This window comes from Balaenoptera physalus (genome assembly GCF_965194825.1).
Source record: "Balaenoptera physalus genome assembly, chromosome: 11".
NCBI lineage: Eukaryota > Metazoa > Chordata > Mammalia > Artiodactyla > Balaenopteridae > Balaenoptera > Balaenoptera physalus.
In genome coordinates, this window is record NC_138896.1 from 65209867 (window position 1) to 65227664 (window position 17798).

Genomic DNA, 17798 nt, shown 5'->3' on the forward strand with positions numbered 1-17798 from the left:
GACATTTTTCCTTTACATTTGATAACTTGAAATAAAGGTTAAACAATATAAACAGAGGATTTTGTGAGTGGGACAACTAGCTACATGGGCCAATAGAGGTGTGTCACAGAGGGAACTCAAACACCACAAGCAACATTGGGGCTGGTGACCTGAGTTTTCAAAATGGTGGCCATCTCCTGTTAAAATCCCAAACAAAACAAAGTCCAATCTTCAGTAGATTTAACATTGTTGGAAAGTTCAGTTATATTAAAACTGTGCCAAAATGCTTTGGGTTTTTTTTACGTTACATGAAGTTAGCTTCTAGGCTTGAATAATTATAGACAAGATTTTCACCCACATGAATCACCGGGGGTCATCCAACATCATGTGCTTGTCCGTCCAGCAGGTCGCCAGACACCCTGCCTCCTGGCCCCCTCCCACCAAACGCCAGTAGGCACTGCCCACTATTGTGCTCACCCAAAAATTCCTCATAAATTTCCAAAATGTCACCTAGAGAGCAGTATCAACCACATTGAGAAGTATCACCCACCCTTTGCCCCCTACGTGCACAGGCCACAGGAATTCAAACAGAACGGTGACCCAAAGATAAAACCCAGTGGGTTCAGTGGGGTCAGCTCTCCACCACCTCAGAGCCAATGTTCTCAGGCAGTGAGGATGTGGCCAAGCAGCTGGAGCTGAAGCATTAATAAGCAAGAAAAGATAAATATGCTGCCCTACTGACAGGTGGGGACAATTGCCCCAAGGGTAACTTGGCAATATTTACCAAAAGTTTAAGTGTACACACTCTGTAATTCAGCAACTCCACCTCTAAGAATTCATCCCAAAGGTAAAAGTGTGCATGAGCAGTATGATATATATTCAAGGAGCCTCAGTTATAATTGGAACATATTGGAAGCTATTTAAATTTTTATCAGTAGGGCACTGGCTAGATGAATTAAGGCACATCCATCCAGTGGAATGTTCTATAGAAACTGAGGTAGAATTATGCCAACAATACAAAGTGACCTCCAATATATATTTTAAGTGAAAAAAGTAAAGCAGAGAACATTACATATTATGTGCTTCCAAGTAGGAATTATTTTGTGTGTGTGTGTGTGTGTGTGTGTGTGTTTGACACTAAATTGGTTTGCTTGTATGTCTGCGGAAGAATTCACTAGAAACTAGAAGCACTCCTTGCTTCTAGGGAGGGACAGGGGCGAGGGGGAGACTTAGTTTTAACTATATACCCTTTTCTACCTTTAAATTTTTGAATTATGTGCATTTAAAACCTATTCAAACCACTTTAATTTGTAAAATTAAGAGCCTTCCCTGATAAGGCTGTCTAGGAACAGCTGTGTCCTCAAGCATTAATTTGGAGTAGGGGAAACAGCCGCCATTGACCAGTAGGCGGGGTGGTAGGTGGGACGTGTCTCTGCTGGAGGCTGGGACATTGCAGGGACACTTGCTCGTCCTCTGCTGCGAGGGGCCCGCTTCAGAGGGAATCTGGATCAGCAGGACCTCAAAGACTTCAGACTGCCCCTCAAAGAATTTAAGTCTCCCTGTTCATTAACTTTTCCCAATTATGGCAACAGAGGCTGCTCTTAAAACTTCTACAAAGGAAAGTGACCCAAAAGACGGGCCTGGAGACACTGGTGGATGGTTTCCCAGGCAACTACAATTCCTGTTGGCTTTTCAGTATTAGTTTGAAAAGCAAAGGCTCATTCTGCATGTGGGGATCAATGGGCTGGGAGATGACCTCTCCTCTTTCCTGTCACCTATTCAGGAGGTGACCTCCCATTTCTGGTGGCTCTTATATCCATGGCTAAAAGAAATGGTGTTACAAACAATTCCTGTGGCTATTTGAGAGTCCATGACCCAGCCAAGGGCCAACCAATGGCTTTTCATTCACCGCTATATGTCTTGTAAATCCAGTCAACTGAACTAAGAGTTGTTTCCTCAGTGAACATGTATTGATCACTTAGCACGTGTCCGGGTTCATTCTTGCATTGGGAGAATAAATCATGGTTCCTGTCCTCTGGCGTACTGGCAGATGAGATGTTCGTATAGATGAAGAGTTCAGTCAAATATCTACTGAACAACTGCTCTCCTCCCAGGCTCGGGGGTGCTGGTTATGATGTGTGTGCCTTGGGTTATCTCACAGAGACTTCAGTGGGATTGAGTCCACAGCAGTAACCCCCTCATTAACATGCACTTGATTTTCTTCTCTCTCTTCCCTGCTCCTTCACTCCTGCTTCCTTGAGATCACTCCCAAGTAATCTCCCTGCACCCAGGTGCTTGTCTCAGCCTTGCTTTTGTGAACACCTGAACTAAGACAAGAGATTCTGAGGGAACTCATCATTAGGAAAAGGAAACTGTTCACCATGACCACAGCTACGTCTTTCTTTTCTGTCAAATTGCTTCATGTAATGGCAGATGACATTGGCTATGTGGGCCTTTGGAAAATTCCAGGACAAATAATGGCATTTCTAATACAAGTTCAAGAGAAAACAATTCAAGATCCCAAATAGAAGCCTTCAAACACATTTCTAATCACAGCAAACATTCTCCTGACCTCCTTTAAATGGGGATCACTGTAACAAGTTTAAATTCCATGAATAATAAAGTAGGAGTCTCTAGTAGGTCCCTGGAAATTCCATTAAGTTTTGTACAAAAGCAAAATGGACATATGTCTTTGAGATACTTCCCATGTCTTTGAGATACTACATGGAAACAATCACATTCCTGTTTCAGGGACTGCTTTGGGGGATGCCTCCCCAACTCTGAATGGGACCTCACTAAAATTGTTTTTGCCACAATCAGACGGAAATTTCTAGATTCCAAACCAATAAACAGTCGCAGGTTTTCTCTCACCTCTACTCTCTCTCCAATGACACATCTGGATATGGTTCCCACCCTTTCAGTTCCCTGCATGAAGCTAGGGACCTTCCACATCCTGGGGCATCTGAGTCCCAGCTGTGAGTCTCACTCAGTGATAAGAGGTTGGCTGGGGTTGGGGGGAGCAACAGAGAGGGCACTGCCCTTTTCTATTCCTTTCCTGAGACAAGGGTAAAATTGGGGTAAAATTTAATTGCCATCTCACACTTGGTAAAATAGAACAAGAACCTCCAAACAAGGTAAAATTCCATTACAACTTCCCTTGTCTTTGTTCGTACTGAGAAGGAAAACCATTTCTCCTTAACATGAGCAGTGAGGTCTACATGTCAAAGACCCTCACAGAGGGACCTCAAGCAGGGGTTTGCACATGTTCATGCGGATACCCTGCCCAACCCCCCTCATACCCTCTCCCGGCTCTACTTTTCTCCTAAGCATTTGTGACCATCCATCACCTACTGCACCTGCTAATATTTTTCTTGTTTATTATCTGTCTCCCCAACTAGAATGGAAGCACCATGAGTGCAGGGATTTTGCCTGTTTTTCTCTCTGTTGTAATCCAACAGTGCCTGATAGACAGTTGGTATCTTCAGTAGTATTATCCTGAAATTAGACAAAAGCTTGGGGGCAGGTGGTTTATTCGGGAGATGATCCCAGATACCAGAAGTGAGGAAATGAGGAGAGGACAGACAGGACACAAGGAAAATTGTTCAATAAATGTTAACTAAATGGATGGAGGGAAGGGAGTTCAGTAACTGGCTTACCCTAAGGAAATTCTACAGCAGTGGGTCTCTAAGTGTGGTCAGGGAAGCACCACCACCAGCAGCGTTAAGGAACTTGTTAGAAATGCAGATTCCTGGGCTCCACCTCAGACCCACTTGAATCAGAAACTCTGGGAGGTGTTTGAACAAGCCCCTTAGGTCAGCGGTCCCCAACCTTTTTGGCACCAGGTACCGGTTTCCCGGAAGACAATTTTTTCCACAGACGGGGGTAGGGGTGGGCGGATGTTTCACGCGGTAATGCGAGCGATGGTTCAGGCGATAATGCCAGCGATGGGGAGCGATGGGGAGAGGCAGATAAAGTTTCACCAGCTCGCCCGCCACCCGCCACTCACCTCCTGCTCTGCGGCGGGCCCCTAACAGGCCGCGGACCGTTAGCGGTCCGCAGCCCGGGGGTTGGGGACCCCTGCCTTAGGTGATTATGCTCTACAACAACTTTGTGTTCTCAGACACCTCTTGGCCACAGTCACAAATCAAACGAGTTTCCCCAACTGAACTACACAGCAGCCTCGTGGGAAAACCACTGGAAAACATCTAATCTGCAGCTCTGTTTCAAAACTGTTGCCTTTTAGATTGCAGAAATGCAGCAGCTTCTAGAGTTCAGAAAGGGGGACGGCGACCAGAGGCGGCTCCCCGCCCAGCTCCCCGCCCCTCGCCGGCTCCCCACCCACCTCGACCCCTACAGTCCCACCATCCCGGGAGCTGAGTACAGATTCCGATTTTGAAAGAATCACTTCCAAATCTTTCTCCGGGAGGGAAAAAAGGGGAAGGAGTGGAGGACCCCGGGAGGGGACGAGGCATGGGTGGCGACCCCCAGGTCCCAGGCTGGAAGGCCTCGGTGCGCTGAGGCTCCAGGGGTCTGTGGAGGAGCCTTGGCCAGGCGCTGCTCCTGTTGGCGCCTAGGTTGCCGACGGTGACGTGGGCTGTCAGTGACTTTTGCAGGACGCGGCGAACCGGAGCACCAGCTAGCGGACTCGAACACAAACGGCTTCAAGGCGGAGGTGGATGTAGACCCCTACGGCGCGCTAGCTGGGGGTCGCCTAGCTCCGGAGCCAGGGACGCGACCGCGCAGGGAAGGGCGCACGGCGGCCGCGGCGCCACCCGTGTCCCTACCAGGTGGTTGAGTGACGAGGGGCGAGGTCCTTATTTCAAAGCCGTTGGGGACCGGGCCAGGTGTGAGAGCTCGGGTGCACAGGGAAGGTGGGAGTGGCGGACGCCGATGCCAGAGGGGAATGGGGACCGGGAGGCTTTGGGGGACACTCGCTGGCGCCACTTGGCCACAAGGAGGCGCGGCCACCGCGGGCAGGAGGTAGCTCCGCTGGGAAGAAAACACAGCCCTTTCCCAAACTCCGGGCGAAGCCCAATGGTGTCATCCTCATTTTACAGCTATGTGAATCGGGGCCCAGGACGCCAGCAGCCAGCCGTGGCCGAGCCCTTTCACTGACCCGGGAGCTCTTGCCCTCGGAATCCTGGAGAGCTTCGAGGGCTTTTCATGCGGCTGAGAACAAAGTGAAGACCCCTCTTGCCTCCCCCCGGAGGAAGCCCACTCTCGGGTCAAAAGAGCAGAGCTGCTTGGGATGCTCCAAGAGGGGCCGACACTTCCTCCATCTCAGGATTGCACTTTGCTGACACCCAGCCTGGTCTAGCGTCCCCTCCACCCCACCCCCAGTTTCCCTTCTGGCCCCTCTGGTCCCCCGAGCGGACTATAGGCGCGCGGGCAGCTTCTCCATCCCGGAGGAGGGTCCCCATTCCTAGATCTCCCGCCCTGAGAGGGGGAGCTTCGAGCTGGAACGGGCAAGGGAGAGGGGGTGGGCCCGGCTTGGGGAGGAAGCTCTCCCGACAGAGACGGGGCTGAAGCCGGACACCCCGCCTGGGACAGGTTCACCCCGGCTCCGCTGGGCCATTGGCCCCTCTCTCCCGGCAGCCACCTCAATCTTTTGTCGCCCCGGTTGCCGCCCTCTGAGCACGTGTCGCTACCCGGCTGCGTCAGCGCTGGGTAAATAGATGACTGGCCAACGGCTCAGGCGGGGCTATTTAAGAGGCAGCCTCCTGCCCGCCTACCGTGAACTTGGCTCGGCTCCCCCGCTGCTCTGGCAGGAACGCGAAGCCCGTCGCGTCCTATTCCGAAGGTAGGTTCCCCGCTTTGGGGGATCCAGGTGCCAAGTGTCCTTCATCCAAGTGAAGAAGGGTGTCTTCACTTTTGTGCCCCTTCCGTTTCACTTTGCTGTTTTCTGTGTCTTCTTTCCGACAGCTCGAAAGACATTTCTTGAAGTCAGAAAGGACAGAGCGGGTGGGTAGAGCTGCTTTAGAGACTTCTACCCGCAGGCTTTGTTCTTCTCTCGCGCAGGCAACGCTGGAGTATCTATCTGTTTGCTCGGATTAGCATGCAAATTGCGATTTGCTAGATGTTACACATCGGGGCCGTCTACTTTGCAATCTTTTCAAATAAACTACCCAGAGGTTTTAAGATTTAAATTCATTTTCTGAATACTGCAGGAAAATTCAAGTCTTTGGGGGATAGAAACGTGTGTGTTTTATCTGCCGGCGGATCTAAAATGCAGCGGTGCTTGGCTGAAGCCCGAGGACTGAACGCAGATTTCTGATTTTCCTTTTAAAAAAACCTCCCTGTGCTTTGCGTAGGGGTTTATTGCCAAGTCCCATGTGCACCTTGAAGAAACTTGAAAGATATGGCTTTTATTTAATGCTCCCACATTTTAAACCGTGCTTCTTGGTTTTTCACCATTTATTTCCCTATTGGAAGCGTCTTAGCTCTCTGGAAAGGTGCTACTATTCCTCAAGGGTCTCATTTCTCCCCCAGAGTCTTCTCTTTAGGGTAATTTTCACCTATCTTTAATCTCTTGCTTTTCCAGTTAGGAGAAGAGAGACGACACTCTGTAACACTTCCTCAAACTAAAGGAAAACAGAAGACATTCCTTCTGCTAAACAGGGCAGAGGACAGGGTCTCCCTCCGTCCTCCGCACCATTGCCCGGCCCCGGCTGTGGTTCCCCCAAAAGACGAGCGCGGTGAGCCCGGACGCGTGTGCTGGGGTCACGGCTCCCTCGTGCTTGCACCTGCCTGGCGGGTCCGGAGCCCCGCGCGTTTGGACTGAGCCCCCTTCTCCGTACCTCGGGGTGCCCGACCCTCCGCGAGAGCCCGCGGAGGCCCCACCTTTCCGTTCACGTCCCCTTCCCTCTGCTCCCCGCAGCCATGAACGGGGGCTTGTGCCTGTGCGTGCTGATGGCTGTCCTGGCGGCGGGCGCCCTGGCGCAGCCCGTGCCTCCCGCGGACCCCGCGGGCCCCTGGGCGCAGCAGGAGGACGAGGTCCCGCGGAGGCAGCTGAGGGCCGTGCGGAGAGTGGACGACGAGTCCCGAGCGCACCTGGGCGCGCTGCTGGCCAGGTACATCCAGCAGTCTCGGAAAGGTACGCAGGCCGCCTCCCTGTCTCTCCCTTCTGCCTCCAGTCCTGACCCTCTTCTCTACCGTGGGGCTGGTGGAGGAGGGTAACTCCTCCGCAGGAAACAGGGGCAACACGCTAAGATGAAAGGTTTTTTCACTTTCTTTTCCCGAGTTGTGCTGCACTGGACAGTGCAGTTTTTCTGGACGTCCTCTGTAGCAAACTGAGAGCGAGGGTGGAGAACTTAGTTTATTCAGGGAAACCTTTTTAAAAAGCTTTCTTTAAACTAATGTTTGGCACGGGTGTCGCTGTTTAAGTTCAACACCATATGAAGACATGAAAAGATAATTACTGAGCAAATTACAGACTCAGAAAGGGTTTGCAGATCCACTAAACGCTCTCTACTGTAAATGCGAAGGACCCAGGAGCCACCCAGATACTGCACTTGGAAACCCTCTAGCAGGCAGTAGTCAATGCTGAGAACGCTTGAGATCTGACAGCAACAGTTTGAAAAGTGACAGTGTGTCGATTTTCACCAAAGTATGTAACAGGAGGAAAGAATCAGGAGCAGGTTTGAGCTCTCCTCGGCAGTGATTTAGGATGATTACCCAGCAAGAGACGTGTTTGTTTTTATTTTGCTGTTGGAGAGATGGACCCAAGTGCAGCAGGAGCTAAACAAGCCACACTTTTCTCAGCCTCAAAGTCTTTCTCCAGGAATAAGGTGATTCAGCAGCTCAGTAGCTGAGTGGCATACGGACAGCCCTGTCCCTTTCCTGGGCCTGGCTGTCTCATCTATAAAGAGGGCATGAGGGTGGGGTTCCCCTCAGCCCCTTCCAGGTCTTTTTGAGATTCAGAGGGAGGCTCATTCATCTCTAGAATTCCTGGAAATCATGATTTGGACTGGGGCAGATTTTTTCCAACCAACTTTATCCACAGTGATACTGATGGTGTACACACTGACTGGGGAGTGGTATTTCAAACTGGACCAACACAGCTGGATAATAAACCACAGCTGCTGGGAGGGGTAGGGGGTGGGCTCCATTCCCATGAGGCTCTCTTAACCTGCTGGTGTGCCACGGCCTGGATTTGAAATTTAACTCATGGCTTGACGAGATGGGGAGAAAATAAAGGGCTTGGCTCTCCAGAATCTCCTATAATTCCATATGAAGGTGAGAAGGGACCTTTTTACCAGGGGATTTCAGAAGGAAAGAATAGAAGATGATTTGTTATATTTCATCCTCTCATTGGGAAATTGTCCCAACTACCATCTTCTATTTTGCTTTCCTGCTAATTAAACTGAAAGATGTGGAAATACTAGTCAGATGACAGAGAACATCTGAAAATTTGGGGGGGTTCCTGCTGATTGTCTGCCTGAAAGTAGTTTAATATCTGTCCTTGGATATGGGTTGAATTTCAGCCAGACCAGTCTGAAATATCCTAGGCTTTTCATTGACCATAATCTGGAAGCCCCTTCATACCCTCAAGAAAGATCCACCAGAAACAGTTGTGGGTAAAAAAGCCAATTACCAGATGATTTCCCCAGAACTGACACTCGACAGTGGCTTTAAACCACAAATCTTAGCTGGAAGGTCCTTCCTGGTGCTTCTTCTCAGCCCTTTGCCTTCAGCCTGCCGTGACAAACAAACTCATGTGGGAATAGCTGTCACTTGGAACTTTAGCTGCCAACACCAGGATCAGCACTAGCTAGAAAATAAATATGCTCTTCTATTTGACAAATATGAACTAGAAATAAGTATCTACATCTATAGAGTTTCTTTGACTGTTTTACACATTTTGAGATCACAGTGAATATTTACTCAACTATAGTATATATTATGCTTAAAGATTCCAAACAAGATAACGCACCCTCTGGGGAGTGCTCAAGAGTTTATCATTAGAAACTGTCTGTAGAGCTTTCAACGATCTGAGGAGAAGCAATTCTGTTAGTGTACACGTGCCCCAAGCCCAGCAAAGCCTGGTGCTACATCTGTATTGTCTCTCTTCATCCTCACAACAGCCCTGCGCAGTAAGGTCTATTATCCTCATTGTGTCAGTGTGGAAGCTGGGATTCTGGAAGACTGAGTGACCTACATGAGGTAGCACATCTAGGCAGCATCAGGGCTGAGAGTCTATTCAAGTCCTGCCCTCCCTGGAAGGTCTGGAAGCCATTCAGCTTCCCAGCTGTACTGCCCATTACGAGTTTTAAAATTTCCAGGAGCCCGGCCCTTCAGTTGTGTAAGTCGGGTGTAAGTGCCTACTCTGTGTCCACTAAGTGAGTGAGAACTCTGGTAAACGCGCAGGACCGTGTGTGGATTGGGGAAATTGTGTCACAGGCGCAGCTTCCGTGCTGTACACGGTGGCCCCACCAACCACTGAGGCTGCTGCTCGCATCAGAGCTGCCCCCTTGCTTCCGTTAGGTGGAATTCCCAGCTGTGCCCAGCCCTCAGAGGGGGCATTCAGCAGCAACAGGCAGGAGGATGGGGCATATCGCCGTGTGACTGTGCACAGATAGCTGGGTCTGAGAGTTTTGCTGAATGCAAGGACTAATATTTCACCTGAAAGGTGTTGAACAGTTAAACAGCAGGGGCTGTTTTTCCTCTGCATAGACTGGGGATGCCTGCAAAGGGGCTGGAGTGTGCTGGGGTGACACTTAGTTCCAAAGCTGGGAATTAATGGGGGGGGGGCGGGAGAGAGAGGGGAGAGGAAGAAAGGGTGGGGATGTAACCTGCTCTGTAGGGTAATTTAGCTAGCCTTATTTGATTATCCAACAAGACAGAATACCTGCTTCTGCACTGTCATCAATGAATAAGCCGTGGTCTGACTCGATGCAGCCTGTGGGCAGGAGTTGGCAAGGGCAGCCTTGTGCAGAAGAGCTCAATGCCAGCAGTGGGACCACGGTGGCTCCCAGTACAATGGGAACCATCGAGTGATCGTCCACCCCTCTGCCCTTGAAGCCACCTGGGCTTTGCCTGTCGAGGTCCCTGAGGGACCTTAGGTTGTATAAGAGAAGGTATGATACTGATTTTCTACCCAGGAGGCCACTGTGTGTGATCTGGAGGCCAGGACTGTCACACGCCTCGTCATGGCCCTGTCCACTCAACGTGAATCATTCCTGGACTCATCCTGTTCCTAAGGACTTAACTCCCATCCCTAAGGGCCCATTTCAGGTTCAGTTATTGCATTTTGGTCAAAATGGCTGAATTAAATTACCTCTTTGTTCTGCCCACCCTTCTTTGAGTGTCACTGAGGTGCTGAGATTTTAATCTGATGGTGTGCCTTTTTCTCAATACCATATTTTTTTTTAAAAGAAGGTAGCTTTCAAATTAATAATTTTAAAACAGTATTTATCTAGCATTGGGACTGGATTCCATTTTTAAAAACACATCCTAACATCAAAATATCGTAATTGCATTACCTTAAAAAGAGTCAGGCAGGCTCAGGGATATTAAGGGGTAAACTTTAGAAGTGGGTAGTACTGGGGAAATCCTGGGTTAGCACCTGCTGAGAGCCAGCTACATAAGGGAAAACACCCCTAGGAGTAGAAAAACCTAGGCAGGTCCCAGCTGTGAAAGGTGAGACTGAATGAATTCACCTAAATTCATACAGATCGCAAACCACACCCACGACTAGAAAAGACTATACCCTCTCTCCAGTTAAACAGACATGGGTCCGTCTCCTCGCTTAGATTTTGGCCCAGCAATCCCACTATCTTGATACCTCTTTGATACCTTTAAGAAGGTGCATGTTATGTATTGTCTGGCCTTTTCTATTGTTTTCCTTTACAAACTGAACATGTGACGCTCTTAGATATAATGGTCCCGTTTCCTTCTTCTCTGCCCCTTGTAGCTCCTGCTGGCCGAATGTCTGTAATCAAGAACCTGCAGAGCCTGGACCCCAGCCACAGGATAAGTGACCGGGACTACATGGGCTGGATGGATTTCGGCCGGCGCAGTGCCGAGGAGTATGAATACACCTCCTAGAAGACCCAGCCTTCGTCAGCACAACAGGAAGCAAACTCCTGACTCAGAGGAGGCAGAATAAGAAAACAATCACACTCATAACTCGTCGTCTCTGACGTCTGACATTTAAAGTATCTATTTGTTAAGTGTTCAATGTGAAAAATCTGTCTGTAACGTTGTCCAACGCAACCATGCACCTTAGCAGAAATGTACAAGTGGAAGACAAAATGTTTCCCTCATCTGTGACCCCCACCCCCCCGTTCCTAAAGTGTTGCTATGCTATTAAAGTGATTTCATTCTGCCCCTTACTCCCTGTTTCTACCGAGGGCAAAGGGTCCTTTAGTCCTCAGAACATTCAAGGAGGGATTCCTGATGTATGGGGCCCAAGGAGGCATCCCTGTGGTAGATGGTCCCAGAAAGGGCTTGAGAAATGAGGGTCAGGCAGAGAGCTGGCTTCTCTACTTCAGGCCGGGTAGCCAGTGAAAGGGCCTTCCGTGTCAGCTCCACGGCCCAGCCCTGGCCGCCCTGGGCCCTGGGCCCCAGTGGGGCACCATTGCAAAAAAACACCTGCCCAGCTTATAGTGCTACTTGTTTGTCTGGGTGAATCCCAGAGAGGCAGCTGGGGATGGAGCTTTCCATCAGCCCATCCCCACGGGGTGTTCTCATCTGCCAACTCCATCCCACACCAGGGTTTCTCTGGGGGTGCTCTTGGCCTTTAAACAAATAATGGGGCAGCACTGGTCAGCACTTTTGTGTGCATTGGACCTCTCCATGGCCCTGTGGCACAGAGGCTATTGTCCTTTTACAAATGAGGAAACAGACTCTGAGAGATGATTCCCCAACCATTTCGCCGTGGTTCCCCAGCTAAAGAAATTCACAGACTTGAGGGCATATGGCTCCTAGGTTAGCGTGACCTCCATCGCTCTAGCACTTCTCAGACTCTGGAGTGGGTATGAATCACCCGGAAATCTTGATGAACAGCACATTCTGACTAAGCAGTTCTGGGCTGTGGTCTAAGCAAGCCCGCAGGTAATATCTGGTCCTGGACCACACTTGGAGTCACGACAGTATAGAAAAGAGTCTGTGATTACAACCCCTTGGGTCTCACCATATTCCAGAGATGTATTGCCGGGCATGTTCTGGGGGATCGGGTAGTTACCCAGAGCAGAAGCTCTCTTTTCGTGGGCCACTCCCTCTATTGGGTCTCTGCCGGGGTCAGCAGAGAGAACTAGTCCAAAGGGATGTCCAGGGATCATCTAACGCCAGCCATCACACAGCAGCCTTTCTGTACCTCCTGGCTGAGGCCCCCAGGAACCCAGGGTTTTATCCAGCAAAGGCCGCAGGTGGCCCAACGCAACAGGACATGCAGCTCCAAAGGGGACAGACATTGGAAAGAATGGTGGTCAGTTCAGTTTTCAAGGAAGGCATACTGCTGTTTGGTTCCATATCAGTTGGGCACCACCCAGTGACCAGTCTGGGAAGTAGATGGTGGTCTATGTGTTACTTTAGCTCTCAAAGTCTTTGATATGCTAATTAGGACCAGATTCAAGCATGCATGGCTTCCGGTGAGCCCTGGAGTTCATGAAGGACTATATGGGGTTGCTTTCCTGAGCTACTCCCTTTCTACGATCTCTCCCCAGTACTTTCCAGTTCCCTGGGGCTCCCCTTTTTGGTCCTCCACCCAAAAACTTGGGGCTCTGGTTACCCTATTCTGCCACACACTGCCACGTTTGGGCCCATGTTCAGGTCCAAGTAGCAGAAGAATAGAGAGAGAAAAAAAGCAATGGGGATTGACTCCACCCTCTTGGGATCACAGCTCCTCTGATCCAAGAGCAAGTTTCCCCTTCCTTACAGTTTTGGCCCTGGCCAGGGTCATGACTGACTGCTACCACAGCAGCTGTGTGTTTGCCTGGGGGCTGTGGCATGAAAGAAAGAGAAAAAAGAAAAAAACAGGGAATGTTCACGCTCTCTGGCCATTAGGAATTCCCTTTTTCACTCCTCGAGCCAGAACTAAGGGGCATCTCCTGGAAGTATCTGTGGCCCAGACCCCACTTCTGGTCCTCAGCTGTGTTAGGTTCAAGAAAGGCCCCACCCATAGCCTTCAGGGACTGTCCCTGCCTCCTCTCTGTCCACCAGGGCCTGGTAGTTTCTGCTGAAAATTCTAGGATCTTGATGAAATATTATCTCAAGATGTGCTGAAATTTAAAAACCCAATCATTCACAGCATCAGGCTATTCTCTAAGATTGGGTGCTTATTTTATTATCTTAATTTTGAATCCTTTACTATGACTCCCAAGAGGCTTCTGGTTTGGAAAATCTCAAGACAGCACAAGTGGGATTAGTGACAAGTGGGATGTTACATCTAATCAAGTTCCAAGACTAACAACTTTTCTACCTTTCCTTTCCCTGGCTCACATGCTGGTCTGGACCACATGAGGCAAGAGTTCAAGCCTTATCTGCCCTAACACCTCTGGACTGCAGCCAGAGTGACTCAAAGTGTTTGATCTTTTTCCAAGTTCCATTCTGGAAAGGATTCAACTGCTCTCTGGTATCACCTCGTGTGGACTGTTACAAGCTCTTCACTAGCCCGACAACATGTGTGGAAGTGCACCTGTGTGTCAGGCACTATGCTGATGTGGCAGGTACAATAAACCAAGAACTCCAGTGGGAGAGTCACAGAAGCACAGTATAATGTTCCAAGAATGATGGCAGGTAATATTCAGAGGCTGGGAGAGAGCAGCAGAGCTGGCTGAATTAAGGGGCAAGACAGCTGGGCAGCTGCCCCAGGAGCCAGTCTCAAAGAGACATCTAATCACCACTGCAGCATTGGAATCTGGGTATCAGTGAAATTCTTCATACTTAGTAACTTAGCTAACTGATGAAATGGGCATCGATTCCTCATCTACAGAAGATGACAATGCCCTCAAGTGGACAGTTTTTTAAAAAACCACTCCTGTGGGTGCCAGCTTCTCTCCGTAGAGAAACACGTTGAAATCTGCAGGATTCAGGCCTGCTTCTCTTTGCCAAGCTGCTGGTTAACCCACCTAGTCAGCTGAAAATTTAAAACCAGATAATTCAGGCCCTCAGACTGTTATTCTAAGAATGGGTGATTTATTTTATCTTAATGTTGGAACTTGAATATGACTGCCAAAAGGCTCCAGGGCTTGGAAAATCACTCAATGAAACTGAAAAGAGAACAAGAACCACCGACAAATGGAATGCTTTTTGTAGAATTAAAACCAAGAACAAAAAAAGGAACTCTTAGATGTATTTTGAAGATAACTTGGTAACTATGGTTACCTCTAATTAGTGAGCGCCTCATGCTTTCCAGATTTGAGTGGAGGAAAACTGAAGTGAAAAACAATTCCAAATTATTAAAAATGTAAGTTCCATTGAGTGCATGTAATGTACTTTTGAAATGTAATTTAATGTCTGTTGAATCTAGTAATTAAAAAGTTGGCCTTGCATTTTTAAATTTTTTTTTTCTGTAACTTATCATTATTATATGTTACGAAAAATATTGGCCCCTGATAGACCAATTTAAAAAACAAAACCGGGGGGACCTTCAAGATAGCAGAGGAGTAAGATGTGGAGATCACCTTCCTCCTCACAAATACATTAAAAATACATTTACATGTGGAACAACTCCTACAGAACACCTACTGAACGCTGGCAGAAGACCTCAGACTTCCCAAAAGGCAAGGAACTCCCCACGTACCTGGGTAGGGCAGAGGAAAAAAGAAAAAACAGAGACAAAAGAATAGGGACGGGACCTGCACCAGTGGGAGGGAGCTGTGAAGGAGGAAAGGTTTCCACACACTAGGAAGCCCCTTCATTGGCAGATACCGGGCGTTGCCAGGCGGAAGCTTTGGAGCCACGGAGGAGAGTGCAGCCACAGGGGTGCGGAGGGCAAAGCCGAGAGATTCCCACACAGAGGATCAGTGCCGACCAGCACTCACCAGCCCGAGAGGCTTGTCTGCTCACCCACCGGGGCGGGTGGGGCTGGGAGCTGAGGCTCTGGCTTCGGAGGTCAGATCCCAGGGAGAGGACTGGGGTTGGCTGTGTGAACACAGCCTGAAGGGGGCTAGTGCGCCACAGCTAGCCGGGAGGGAGTCCGGGAAAAAGTCTGGACCTGCCTGAGAGGCAAGAGACCATTGTTTCAGGGTGCACGAAGAGAGGGGATTCCTTCCCTGTCTGCCCACAGAAGGCAGAGCACTGCCTAAACGAGCTGCAGAGACGGGCGTGAGCCGCAGCTATCAGCTCGGACACCAGAGACGGGCATGAAATGCTAAGGAGCATTTCACCTCCTACAGCCACCAAGAAGCCTGTGTGCAAGCACAGGTCGCTATCCACACACCCCCGGGAGCCTGTGTAGCATGCCACTGCCAGGGTCCTGTGATCCAGGGACAGGTTCCCTGGGAGAACACACGGTGCACCTCAGGCTGTTGCAACGTCATGCTGGCCTCTGCCGCCACCGCCGGCTCGCCCCTTATTCCAATTATAACTACTGCACCCCACACCCCCCAGCATGAGTGAGCAAGAGAGCCCTAATCAGCCGCTGCTTTAACCCCGTTCTGTCTTGGAATAGACCTTGGGGCCAAAACCAAAGCTGAGCCCCAGGATCTGTGTGAACAAAAAAGAGAAAGGGTAATTTCTCTGTGCAGCCTCAGGAGCAGCAGATTAAATCCCCACAGTCAACTTGATGTACCCTGCATCTGTGGAATAGACAACGAATCATCCCAAAATCGAGGCAGTGGACTTTGGGAGCAACTGTAGGCTTGGGGTCTGCTGTCCATGACTGATTTGTTTCTGATTTTTATGTTTATCTTAGTATAGTTTTCAGCACTTGTTATCATTGGTGGATTTGTTTATTGGTTTGGTCGCTCTCTTCTTTTATTAAAATTATTATTATTATTTTAAATAATTTTCTTCTATCTTTTTTTCTCCCTTTCCTTCTGAGCCATGTGGCTGACAGGGTCTTGGTGCTCCGGCCTGATGTCAGGCTTGAGCCTCTGTGGTGGGAGAGCCGAGTTCAGGACATTGGACCACCAGAGACCTCCTGGCCCCACGTAATATCAATCAGCGAGAGCTCTCCCAGAGATCTCAGTCTCAACGCTAAGACCCAGCTCCACCCAACGGCCAGCAAGCTCCAGTGCTGGACGCCCCACGCCAATCAACTAGCAAGACAGGAACACAACCCCACCCATTAGCAGAGAGGCGCCTAAAATCATACTAAGTTCACAGACACCCCAAAACACACCACCAGACATGGCCCTGCCCACTAGAAGACAAGATCCAGCCCCACCCACCAGAACACAGGCACCAGTCCCCTCCACCAGGAAGCCTGCACAAGCCACTGAACCAGCCTCAACCAGGAGAGTCAGGGGTCACATGCTGTCGCTGCTACTCTGGGCCTTAGTGTCACAGGTGACAGATAGAAGCCCCTGGGGGGACCAAGGGTTTGTACACTGGGGGGCTTGGGAGAACGACACATCTGTGGCTTTTCCCTTCTGAATAATGTCCCTAAACTTTAGCCTGCAGTTGTGAGTCTCTGCTACCGATGGCCCCCCGGTGCTGCAGCTGCCTGGCCCTAGAAAACCCTGCTGAATTCTGCCCTGCCCTCTGGCTCCCCTCAGGCTGGGGCTCTTCGAGAGCAGACCTGTTTTTCCTCATAGTGAGGCACCCTGAGGCAGGGCTGTGTCTCCCCTCAGAATGTGGCCCCTCAGTAGCAGTGCTGTGTTTTCTGAGAGTGGCTCCCTGAGGCAGGGCTGTCTCTGTCATCAGACTGGGGCTCCCTGAACTCATGGCTGTGCTTCCCCTCAGAGTATGGCTCCCTGAGGCAGGGCTGGAGCTCCTCTTTTTTCTTTCTGGCCATGCCCCTCGTGGCTTGAGGGATCTTAGTTCCCCGACTCGGGATTGACCCCGGCCAGGGCCAGGGAAACAGTGAAAGCACCGTACCTCCTGGTCGCTGTGTCTCCTCAAGGGCGGAGCTGTGTTTCCTCAGCCTGAGGCTCCCTGAGGCGGGGCTGTGTCTCCCCTCAGACTCAGGGTTTCTGAAGCAGGGCTCTCTCTCTCCCTCTTTGACGGCAGGGCTGTGTTTCCTCAGATTGGGGCTCCCTGAGGGTAAGGTGGTGTTTCTTTCAGTTTCTGGCTCTCTGAGGAAGGGCTGCATCTCCCCTCAGAATGGGGCTTCCTGAAGGCAAAGCTGTTTTAATCCTCAGATTTGTTTGCGCCCCCTGAGGCAGCTCTGTGTCTCCCCTCAGCTTCCGGATCCCTGAGGGATCGCTGTACCCCCCCCCCTCACTGTGGCTTCTCGAGGACAGGGCCGTCTCCCCCTTAGACCGGAGCTCCGTGAGGCCAGGGCTGTGTTTCTTTCAGTTTCTGGCTCTCTGAGGAAGGGCTGTATCTCCCCTCAGATCTGGGTTCCCTGACGGAGCGCTGTATCTCCCCCTCACTGTGATCCTCAAGGATTGCAGGGCTGTGTTTCCTCATAGTGGGGCCTCCTGGCGTAGGGAGGTGTTTCCCCTCAGAATGGGGCTCCCTGATTGCAAGCCTCTTCTTCCCCCTCAGCTTCCCGCTCCCTGAGCCAGGGCTGTATCTCCAACTCAGACTGTGGTTCTTGGACAGCAGGGCTGTGTTTCCTCAGCCTGGGGCTCCCTGAGGGTAGGGCTGTGCTTCCATCAGATTTTCCAGCTCCCTGAGGAAGGACTGTATTTCCCCTCAGAATGGGCCTCTCTGAAGGCAAGGCTGTTTTTCCCCTCAGATTGGGGCTCCCTGAAGTCAGGGCTGTGTCT

The 17798-nt window shown here is 50.3% G+C and overlaps 1 protein-coding gene across 1 annotated transcript; it reads left to right on the forward strand.

The window, feature by feature from the left end:
• Positions 1-5172: 5172 nt before the first annotated feature.
• CCK (cholecystokinin) lies at positions 5173-11312 on the forward strand. The gene is made up of 3 exons (XM_082413111.1): positions 5173-5779; positions 6857-7072; positions 10892-11312. The coding sequence occupies exons 2-3, from the start codon at positions 6859-6861 to the stop codon at positions 11023-11025; spliced, it is 348 nt and encodes a 115-aa protein (XP_082269237.1). The 5' UTR covers positions 5173-5779; positions 6857-6858; the 3' UTR covers positions 11026-11312.
• The last annotated feature ends 6486 nt before the right edge of the window (positions 11313-17798 follow it).

Bases quoted from the DNA above. Each gene is read 5' to 3' on its own strand.
- CCK (XM_082413111.1), top strand. From the start codon at position 6,859: ATGAACGGGGGCTTGTGCCTGTGCGTGCTGATGGCTGTCCTGGCGGCG. The intron at 7,073-10,891 runs GTACGCAGGCCG...TGCCCCTTGTAG, and splicing joins CATCCAGCAGTCTCGGAAAG to CTCCTGCTGGCCGAATGTCT.